Here is a 12,007-nt window from a genome sequence, read left to right as displayed (position 1 = left end):
ATATATATATATTTACAACAGTTCATTTAGGAACCTTTTAAAGTTACAACGGCACTGAAAAAAGTGACAAATGACTGTTTTTCACAGTTATGACCGTTGCAGCATCCCCATGGTCATGTGATCAAAATTAAGATGTTTGGCAACTGGTTTATATTTATGACAGTTGCCGTGTCCCCGGGGTCATGTGTGATCACCTTTTGCGACCTGACAAGCAAAGTCAGTGGGGAAGCCAGATTCACTCAACAACTGTGTTACTAAATGAATAACTGAAGTGATTCGCTTAACCAATGTGGCAAGAAAGGTTGTAAAATGGGGCAAAACTCACTTAACAAATGTCTCCCGTAGCAACAGAAATTCTGGGCTCAATTGTGTCTGTAGTCAAGGATTACCTACATTTGTGTGTTTCAGGGACTATAGTTTGTTTTTCTTCCTTCTGCTAGAATTAATGTTAGACAGGCATTTTAGTGGGTGAGAGCAAGAAAGATGGAAATTTAGATTTACCCTGCAGCCCTTCACTCTTTCTTAAGTAATCCTTTTCTTTTTCTTTTTTATTTATCCTTTCTTAACTATCTTTTTTCCTGACTTTTAGTTTTTATGTCCAGTCTGTCTTCTGGTTTTCATCTGTTTCAGATACTACCCCCATTTTCATTCATTCTACTCCCCTGTCAAAAAAATTTATTTTTAAAAAAATCCTCAGTGTTTCTTTTGCTACATGTCTGTCTCTATCTCATCTAGTATTGAATCTATTTTGCTACATGAGTGGATCTAAGATAGAATAGCACAGACCTTTACTATACTTCTTCTATTCTTAAAGAAAAGGAAATGCCAGGGAAAGTAAATGCTGGTAGACAGTATAGGAGGCACACACAGGAATTAGCAAATTTCCTTTTGTTAAGCAAACATTCATCTAGTAAAATGAAGTCATGGATGGTGATGGTGATGATGATGATGATGATAGTATAGTAGCAACAGAACAGAATAACAGCGTTGAAAGGGACCTTGGAGGTCTTCTAGTCCAACCTCCTATTCATGCAAGAATCCCTATACCATTTCAGACAAATTGTTGTCAAATCTCTTCTTAAAAACCTCCAGTGAGGGAGCACCCACATCTTCTGGAGGTGAGTCATTCCACTGATTAATTGTTCTAACTATCAGGAAATTTTTCCTTAGTAATAATAGAGCAATTGTCCCTACTTATCATCTTTGTAATATCTAAGAACAATTAGCTGTTATGGAGAAATAAGAGAGAAATAATTTAACCAATGAAAGGAAAAATGGCAGATGGGTGACATTAACAGTTTTGTTCTGTGCTTCTTTTTCACACATTAGAACAGTGATGCAAGCTTAGTCCCAGTTCTACTAAATAACAGTAGATTTTCTATATAATTACCCATTTGTCCAAAGAGATCACACCTGATGAATTAGAAGTAATTCCTTAACCTAAGAATATAAACACTATTTACTGCTGGATTAGACTCCTGGCTATCCAGTCCAACAGTCTGTCTCATAGTGGTCAACCAACTGTACAAGGACACCTACCAATCTCCCAGCAGATGACCTTCAAAGGTAGTCATACTGCCATCCAGGTTAATAGACATTGATTCCCATGATGTTCATGAATTGACCCAGCCCTTTTTTGAAGCCAGCCAAGCTGGTCGCCACCACCACAACTCATGGCAGGACATTCCAAACCATGTTTCCTTTTGTTTGTCTTATTTGTCTCAGTAATCAGTTTCATTGAGTGACCTGTGATTCTTGTAGTTTGAAAAGGAAAAAATAAGTTTTACTTGTGCATTTTGCCACATCAAGAATAATGTTGTATGTCTCAATCATGTCCTCCCTCATTCACCTCCTTTCTAAACCAGGGCCTCCAAAGTTGGCAACTTTAAGAGTTGTAGACTTGGCTGGCTGAGGAATTCTGGGAGTTGAAGTCCACAAGTCTTAAAGTTGCCAACTTTGGAGATTCTTGGTTTAGAAAGGAGGTGAATGAGAGGAGACAGTTAGTTTTTCTAAACTAAAAAACCCCCAGTGCAACCAGCTTTCCTCAGAGGGAAATTGTTCCAGCCCCTTAATTATCTTAGTTACCCTGTTCTTAATCTTCTCTAGTTCCTTCTAACTCAGTGGCTCCCAACCTTTTCTTTACCCCGCACTCCTAGAACACTTCTGATATATTCTTGCACCCCTTACAAAAGTTCAAAATAACAGCAACAAATTATGCATATACACTATAATTTTGAAAATCAAGTTTTCGCATCTCCTGGAATATCATCTCACACCCCCAGGGGGGGGGGCGAACACCCCTGGTTGGGAACCCCTGTTCTAACTATATCCTTTTTTAGGTGTGACGGCCAAAACTTCACACAATATTCCAGATGCAATCACACCATTGATTTATATAAAGGTATTATATTGGCATCTTTCTAAAAGAACTGTGCAATTCTTTGGACACGTGTCCAGAGAAAAGTGCTTGGTAGTGTGTTTGCAGTTGTCTGAAATTTTTACTCAGCAGTATCTATTTGGAATTGAATCTGATTACACAGCTCTACTTTATAATTCCAAAGGATTGGTTACGGTTATCCATTGGTGAGTAAAAGATCATTTACACCTGCATTGCTTTAACAGAGCAGGAATCATGGACTAAGCATACATTTATTCATTGATACACAGTATCCATACTGCTGTGATAATATGAATTAATCATGCTCTTCAACCAGAAATTAACAAGAGGCTCCAACATAGTTTTTGTTAAAATGAGGCTCCTCAGCAAAGGTTAGCCAAGGAGATGATTAATACTGTCATACAAAATTATTGTGCAAAACTTTTCTTTCAGATGACATATTTTAACAGAAATTTGACACATGGTATGTTTGTATATATACTTTAGGCCAGACATGTCAAACACAAGGCCCGGTGGCCAGATGCGGCCCGCCAAGTGGTTTCATGTGGCCCACGAAGCCACCCTGGAAACAGTGAGGGAACGGCCCCCTCTGCCTTGGCCCTGGCTCAGGCCAGCCAGGAGCCAATGTACAATTTTGTGGTGGCCCTCTATGCTGAAACGCATTCAGTCTTAGCTCCATAAGCCCCCCCCCCTGCATGGCCTGAGAGGAACAGTGAGGCTCCTCCAGTGGACCATGCCTTGGCACTTGCCCTGGTCCCATCCCCTTTTGCCAGAGACCCTCAGATCTATCCCACTCCTGCCCAGGCCCCCACAGGCACCCTTGACGCGAACGATGTACAGCTGGCCACACCAGTAGGCCACACCCACTCCATCCACGCCCACCCAGTAGGCCACACCCACCCTAGCCACACCCACCCGGCCCCCTGAGGGCAATCGCAATGCTGATGCGGCCCTCAATGAAATTGAGTTTGACACCCGTGCTTTAGGCTGTTCATGTCTCGGATATGCAATTTACATGAGCCTCAGAAAAAGAGTAAGGTGGGGTAAGCACAATAATAGAATAACAGATTGGAAGGGACCTTGGAGGTCTTCTAGCCTTCTGCTGGCCTTCTAGCCCTCTAACCCTCTGCTCAAGCAAGAAACCCTATACCAATTTAAACAATGGCTGTCCAGTCTCCAATTAAAAGCCTCCAGTGTTGGAGCAAAAGAAATGAAAGAGGGAACTATGAGAAAGAAAGAAAAAGAAAAGGAAATTTAACCAAATCTAACTTATATCAATGCCATTCACTTTGTCTCTCTACACTTTTTCTGTTCTTATGAACCATCTTTGCTCCTGTCATTGCTGTACCCCTAAAAGTTGTCATTTCATGGAAAACATCTTTTGCAGTTGTTCTACTTACATTCCATCTCATTTCTTTCTTTTATTCCTTTTTCTTTCATACCCATTTTCTCAGTATCCACACTTGACAATATCAAAAAGTTGTATTCCATATTCACAACCTCTCGTCACCCCTGTATCATTCATTGAATCTTTCAATCTTTTATCATAAATATCAAATCATGTGTATCAATGAATAGATTTATCTTTAGATCATGTATTTAAAAAAACTCTTTTTCTAAGAAGATATTCACTAAACAGTCACCATTCTTACTTTTTTTTTAAAAAAAACCCCACATTTTCTAAGTAGATACTGACTTAATATTCACCATTCTTATTTATTCTTGTGTCTCCAAATGACCAATCATATTTTGTTCTCTCTTGTCTCATCCTCATCCATCCATTCATATCACCAAACAGAATAATTTTTGTCCCCAGTTCGTATTTATTTAAAACGTTGCACTTTATTTCCCAAAAATTCATCTTTAGTTCTTTCATTAATACTGTTCACTGGAGCTTAACATGTAACGATTACCACATACTCCCAATAATCTTGACTCCAATTTATACTTTCTGGAATATATTTATTCCCTTCATTTCTAATTAAACCCATACCTGTAGGAGAAGGGGTGGCAGAACCTGAAGGCGAAGTCAAAAGAGGAATCAGCCTAGAGTCTCTACATGGCCATAAACAGACTAAGTTCATCCACTTTTGAATTCCATTGACCTTTATCTAGCATCAAAATAGAGCTAGCAGTTAATTGAATAGATCCCTTTTCATAAGCATAAGTAATAATAAATGAGTTTCATTGCAACTCCACATGTGGTCCTGGTCTTTCATGTCTGACAATACCCTTCAATTTCTTACATATATTCATGAACTTCACTCCACAAGATCAGATCACTTTCATTCGGATCTGTTGTATTCTACTTTTAATTTCACAAACAGGCAACATATCTTTTTCTTTCTTTCTTTCTTTCAGTCATTTCATTTCATTATAAGCTCTTATAAGGTACTATTCTTGCATTCCAAGTCACAGTCTTCCATATGCTATGATATTCCTATTTATTTATTAATTAATTTTAATTGCTTTATATCATCTTTTTATCATTTTTTCTAAGCCACCCAGAGTTGCTTCAACAGTGAAACGGGCAGCATATTAAAATAAATAAATAAATAAAACATTACCTTCACATCAGGTCTGTAGGTATTGACCTATATTCCCTTTCGTGACTTTGACCAACTTTTGCACATAATTTTTTTTTAGTAATACAAGTAAGAAATAAAGTGGGTTACCAGCCTTAGTTCTACCTATGCCACATGCTGCATTGGATGCAATTTTTGGCACGTTTTAGCTTGTATACAACAAGCAGAACCCCAAGCCCCTGATACATGCTGTTCTGCGCAAGCTAGGAAATGTCAACTAGATCCTATCTTATAAACGACCATATTGTTGCCATATCTCAACAACTAGGACAGTGATGGCGAACCTTTTAGAGACTGAGTGCCCAAAAACTGGCCCCACCCTGCCCCTGCCCTGCCCACCTCCACTCTGCCCCTGCCCCGCCCCACCCAGCCAGCCACCCACCATCTCCATGGCCCGCCGCAGATCGCCCAGGCAGCCCAGCAGCTCCATGGCAGCCATGCCCTCCGTCCGCACCCCACAGCATCATCTGTATGTGGTGGGGCACGAGGGCGGAGTCTTGTCTCCGCTGCCTGGCCGCCATATCCTTGGCTGCGCTGCTCTGTGCGGGCCGCGCTTGGGGGTGAATCTCCTCCAGGGGGCTGCTGGTGAGGAGGGGGGCATGGGGGGAGGTGGGGTTGGGGCGACGGCACGGGTGCCCACAGAGAGGGCTCTGAGTGCCGCTTCTGGCACGCGTGCCATAAGTTCGCCACCACTGAACTAGGACAATGATGGCAAACCATGCCATCATGGCATATCAAAAATACAGAGAATGCCCAACTTGAGTCTGCTGGCATGTCACATACACACTTATACAGTACACACCCACACACCCTGCACCTGACCAAAGAGAAACAATTCATAACAAAATAATTATTTAAATTGATTATGTAATAAATAAATAAATAAATACTTACATAATCATAAATATTTTTCAGAAAGCCTACCTGAGGCAGCTCTGTGTTGCACAAGGGTTGAAAACTTTGCAGAAGGTTCTTGCATGGCTTGGCAGCCTCTGAAAAGTATGGGAAAGCATGCCGCCTTCTCACATGATTTTCAGGCCACATAAGGGGTTCAGGAGGCCTGATGTGTCACTAAAAATGACACGTATCACCACATAGGCTCACCATCACTGAACTGGGAAGTGCATGTTTTGTATTGACACACTCAGGGTAGATTTTCTTATAATCTCACTCAGCTGATATTGGGTTTTTTTCCAGTTGGGATTTTTGATTGGATAAATAGTTATCACATTAATCGGTATATCGTTTGAAATTATGAAGATAGTTAAATACATTTATCTCAACTGAGAGTCCCAAATTCTTGAATCCCTTAATGTAATACTTCCTTGAAAAATGCACTAAAGCATTCTCACTCAAAGGTTATCTGAAAGCAGATATTCATATTGACATACAATTTCCCATTTTGTTCTGTAGGTATGGTTTTGTATGTATGGTTTCCTGTTAGGAAAAAAAACCTGATACAAAGATGAACATCTTTGAACTGAAAGAATCTGTGCTTGACAGGATAGCATGGAGAGCATTTGCCTATAATGTCGCCAAGAGTCGGACACGAATGTTAAAACAAGAACAATTAGAAAAAAATGGAAGTCGGTGTTTTTTCTGAAATCAAACAATCCATGGGTATCTTGCAAGTGTGAAATAATAAATGCAACTAGAAAGAAAAAAAAATAACAGATATCATTGAGGTGTAGTGATTAAGAACCAGAAACTAGGAGATTGTGAGTTCTAGTTTCTGCCTTAGATATAAAGCAAATTGTGTGACCTTGGACCAGTCACTGTCTCGCAGCCCCAGGAATGAGGCAATGGCAAGCTACTTCTGAAGAAACTTTGCCAAGAAAACTGCAGAAACTAGCCCAGACAGTCACCAGGAGACAAGATTGACTGGAAGGCATTTTAAAAAATGGGGTTGTCCTATCAATTCCTTTTGCCTGTTATTGTTATTAGATTTTTATCCTGCCCTTTTCAATATCTGGTCAACTCAAGGTAGCAACTATACCTAATTCTCCTGCCTCCTATTTTCCCCACAACAACAACCTTGTGAGGTAGATTGTGCTGAGACAGAATGACTGACCCAAAGTCACACTGCTGATTTCATGCCTAAGAAAGGCCTAGAACTCACTCACCTGGTTTCTAGGCCACCACCTTCATTGCTACACCAAACTGGCTCTGATATTGCTAGCATTTTTTTCTCACATGCATTAATATAAATTGAAGGTAGTTTATATCCGTGTTGGGATTTGGAGCCATGGATTTTCCATCAGGTTAATGATGTAGACCAGTGGTGGCGAACCTATGGCACGCGTGCCAGAGGCGGCACTCGGAGCCCTCTCTGTGGGCACGCGCGCCATGCCCCGGAGATGGCAACCGTCCTCTTCAACCAGCCACCTGCTAACTTGCTGAGGTCCCACGTGGCCAGATGCATCCCAGCACCCATGCGCTTGCTGGCCTCTGTGTGCGGGGGCCGATGGTGTCAGGCAGCAGCCCTGGCCCCTGCCTTGCCATGCCCTGTGATATGGCACCTCCGCTCTGCCTTGCCTCACCCCGCAGAACCAGCCTCCTGCCCACCGCCCCACCCGCCAGAGATCCCTGGATTTTCCCCAACTCTGCCCAACCCCCACAGGCATCCCTCCCCAGGAGCAACATCGAGCTGGCCATGCCCATCCATCTGCCATGACCACTGTAGCCATGCCCACCCGGCGGCCACAGCCACCCAGCACCCGGCAATACATAAGTGGGGTTTGGGTTGAAGTTTGGGCACTTGGTCTCTTAAAGGTTCGCCATCACTGATGTAGACCACTAGTTTTAAAATAATTCTAAATCTAATCTAAAATAGAGTCACCTTTTTAAGCCATTTATTCCACTATGTAAGTAGTTCAACATGTATAACTTGAGTTAACCTATTATCAACTACATAAAAAGTAATTATGATTTCTTGGTGTTTCTATAAAGAAATTTCTGTGAGTAGTTGAGATGTTACATATTGTGAATTACTGAGTTGTGCTATCTTGCTGAGATGTGTTAGTCAGACTTTTTTTTTCAGAACCCAAAACATTTGCAATATAGGTGTACGGACAACAATGTGTGTTTTCCCAATAAAAGCAAAGAATAGCAACAAGACTCCAAATACTATACAATTACAATTGTAGCACTTTATTTTGATTGTAATTACTCAATAAATAACAGTGATTCAGGAAGTTTCATGTACAAATAAAGCCAGATAGACTGGGCATTTGTTTCAGAAAACAAAACACAATTTAATGTAATAAACATTAAACTTTGCTTATTATAGTTTGTGTCACTAACATGAGCTTTTGTAAAAGGCAGGCCTCACAAACTGATGAAGATTAGCAGAGAGGAAGAATGACAGGACATATTACTCTTACTAGAGATAAGGGATCCTACTATGAAAAGTGTTTTTTCTGCTATTTTTGATTCCCTTTAGTGATGCTTACAATCTTTCCAACATTATTAAAATGTAAGATTTGTATCCCCAAATTGTCCTTTGTGTTGCTGACACATTTGCCATGTCGTGGTGCTCAGATTTCTTCTACAATTTTTATTGGGAAAATTTGATTAGGAAGTTATTGCTAAGCATAAGATGATGATGGCAATGAATTTTATATCCTTCCAGTTCTTTACAGCTTGGAATCTAATGTGACTTTTTTCCATGGCGCCTGAAAAATCACTTGTAGCATGCAAATATCCCAAGACTCTCAAGGTCACATTTTACACCAGAAAGATGCACACCTCTAGATATTGTAATTGAGTTGTTCAAATTGGTAATTGACATTTTTAGTTCAGGTTAACTGAGAATGAAAAAAAAAACTGATTATATAAATAATGTCCTGGCAAACTGGCAGTGAAGATACAAAATGTGCACTCTACGCATTTCTCTTGAAATCTTCAAAGCACCATTGCTATAAGAATTGTTTTTATTTAAGAGACAATGAGGGCCAATGGAACAGGCTGTGTTTTGTGTTCACTTATTTTATAATTCAGCTAACGGTTCACCATCGTAGCTTTTATAAAAGGAGTAAGGGAGAAAAATAACAAGTTTAGTTAATGTTTTGTTTCAACTGAGCCATTTTCCCTGTGCAATAACTTTTTTACTCGCTGTCTAAATCTATTGCAGTCTGCCTGAATATTATGACTATGGTCATGGAACAAGTGAAGATGCCTATGACAGCTACGGTAAGGCTTGATCTATTTTTGGTAAATGTGTGAAATCAGAAAAGCAATCATTCAGTGACAAGCCAAAATTACTTGTACGTTCTCACTTCCTGTTTCCCCAGAGGGCAGGCTAAGCTGATTTATGTCATTCTGAAGTAAAATGTAACTTGTGGAATTGAGGTCACAAAAGCAAACAAATCATTTTTGATCAGAGGTTTGCAATGACGTTAATCATAGGGGTAGGATCAGTTTTCAAAAGCAATGGTGAAAATGCTGATTAATGTCCAAATCTATTGCACGGTGACAAGCATCAGTGATGTTACTGATGTAAATAGCAACTTTATATGTACCAGCTATCTCATATTCCTGTTCTCCGTAGGAAGCAAGATTTCATGGGCTAGGAGGCTACAGCAATATTTTCTATTGTTGTTGCACTGGTTACCATGTAAATATGGACTACTTTCCATTTGAGCAAGATCTTGCTTTAGCTATATATTTCAGATAAAGTGGCCCGCTGGTTCCCCAACTAGTTTTCCTAACGCTACAAAACTATTCACTCTTTAGAATTGATAACAGTCAGAGAGGGGTTCAATCCAGCTGAGATTAAATATTTTAAATTCAATTGATTTCATTAAAAAAAAGATTTAAGCATGAGCTTAATTCTCCCCTTAAAAATCATCACTTCAAGATAGTCTAAAGCAGGGGTAGGCAACCTTGGCTCTTTTATGACTTGTGGACTTCAACTCCCAGAATTCCTGGCTCAGGAATTCTGGGAGTTGAAGTCCACAAGTCATAAAAGAGCCAAGGTTGCCTACCTCTGGTCTAAAGCAATTCCTACACTGTCACTTTTTCCTTCCTTCCTGCAGCAAAGCTCTGCTTTCAGAGTAGTAAGGATTATGAAGGCTTCTACCACCCTTAAGAGTAGGTTTCTGAGGTGAATTTCATTTTCTCTGAGCTTGAGATTTTGCTCCAGTCTCAGCAGGGGTGATGTGCAGTTACTCCTGCTTTCCCAACTATGACAGGATTATTGCAGCTTTAAAGTTCTTAACTTTGAATAGTTTGCATGTTTCTGAGGTTGGGAAAAAAAATCCATGCAACATATTGCCAGTGAAAATGCATTTTTATCTAGATAATATCTGACCTCAAAATATTTCCTATGCTTTAGAACAGTGATGGCGAACCTTTTAGAGACTGAGTGCCCAAACTGCAACCCAAAACCCACTTATGCATCGTCGAGTGCCGGGTGGGTGTGGCCCATTGGCTGGGTGTGACCAATTGGGTGGGCGTGGCCCATTGGGTGGACGTGGCTGCGGTGGTAACGGCAGACTGGGTGGGGCTAAAAAGTTCAATCAATCAATTCCAACTTTGCAAGATCTTTTTTTTTCCCGTGAGAAGTTGAAATTGACTGATTGAACCTTTTTTTTTTTTTTTTTGCACACGGCGGCGGAGGCCTAAAGCGAAAAAGTTTTATAAAACCCAGCTGAAGGCCTAGGACTCGGGCAACGGCGTGCATGCCCACAGAGAGGGCTCTGAGTGCCGCCTCTGGCACCCGTGCCATAGGTTCGCCACCACTGCTTTAGAACCTGTAAATTACTTTAATTTTAGCTAACTCTTCATCATTATGCAGTAATACTTTGTCCATGGAATTTTTGTTAAAGAGCCAGGAGGAATACCTTTGGTTTTGTTCTGTTGGAATCTTCTTAAAATATTGCAAGTGAGTCCAGGAAAGCAGGCGAATAAACTACCTATGAAAATAAACAGAACAAGGCAAATGATGCTCAAATATTCCTGTAGGTTGACAGTTTCAAAAATAATTACATTTGTTGGAGTGCTGAGCGTGTATGTGTCCTATGTAAAGTTTTATTTCTTTCACACTTGACTTAAAATCGTGATTTCCTAATAGATCAATGTCAACAAAGATACCAGCAAATGAGAAATGGCATTTCTTCCACATGTAATATCAAATGTATCTGTAAAGCCACAATGACAAGGAACTATAATTGAACTTCTGAGTCCACTGGGCATTTTTTTTTCATGAACTCTTTCTACTTTCCATGTCTTGTGATGCCCTCTGTCTAATTTGATTCAGTTTATCCTCCTGTCCTTGCCTTTCTTTCTCTTGTATACAGTACAACTGAGGTCCCTTTCAGTAACTAAGTAGATAAGGTGGTGTGCAATCTGTGGCTGGTCAAGTTGCAATCCCAACATCCCAACAATTTTGCTTTTGCAATGTTCTTAATTTTGCATCTGGTTAGGACCTAGGAAGAGGGCCTTTTCTCCCCTGGAGACTGCTTTTTGGAGACTCTCCCCCCCCCCAAAAAAAATCAGACTGGACCTTCACAAAGCCTTAAAAACTTGTCTCCGCCATCAACCCTTGGGTCCTGGTAGTGTGGAGGGGGGGCATTTCTTGGATATATTGATAGTAGGATGTTGTGATTGTTTTCAGCTGCTAGTTTATAATTGTTTATGTTTTTAATTCTTGATTATGTTTTAATCCTTATTTTTTTGTAATTATTAACCACCAGCATCATGTATATGAGATCGGCAGACATATAAATTTATTAAATAAATAAATGGGCCATGGCTATTCCTCTTTCTCGCAAAGCTGTTGTGTGATACCTCAGATATTTTTGCATTAGTAAGATCAATAATAACTGGTGAATGGTGCCTCAAATCAATAGAAGTTTTGAGACGGAAGTATCCAGACTTTTCCTGGCTTGTGTATAGACAAATTCAAGAGAGATGGCGAATTGATAAAAAAACTGCTTTTTTTATGGAAAATGGGAATTTTTTGAAACAAGTAAGGGATGATGTTAAAGGACATATTAGAAGGATATATAATGTTTTATTAGAA

General features: G+C 40.1%; 1 protein-coding gene across 1 annotated transcript in view; it reads left to right on the top strand.

Moving 5' to 3' along the window:
* KHDRBS2 (KH RNA binding domain containing, signal transduction associated 2) overlaps nt 1–12,007 on the top strand; it is a 368,904-nt gene that overhangs the window by 340,947 nt on the left and 15,950 nt on the right. The window contains exon 8 of the mRNA XM_015815904.1: nt 9,116–9,174. Within this exon, the coding sequence (XP_015671390.1) occupies nt 9,116–9,174 (59 nt within the window). The remainder of the gene's footprint in view (nt 1–9,115; nt 9,175–12,007) is intronic.

Source organism: Protobothrops mucrosquamatus, unplaced genomic scaffold (assembly GCF_001527695.2).
Source record: "Protobothrops mucrosquamatus isolate PMUCROS unplaced genomic scaffold, P.Mucros_1.0 scaffold384, whole genome shotgun sequence".
Lineage (NCBI taxonomy): Eukaryota > Metazoa > Chordata > Lepidosauria > Squamata > Viperidae > Protobothrops > Protobothrops mucrosquamatus.
Note: the sequence above shows the minus strand (reverse complement) of the source record. Positions and strands in the feature narration are given on the sequence as shown.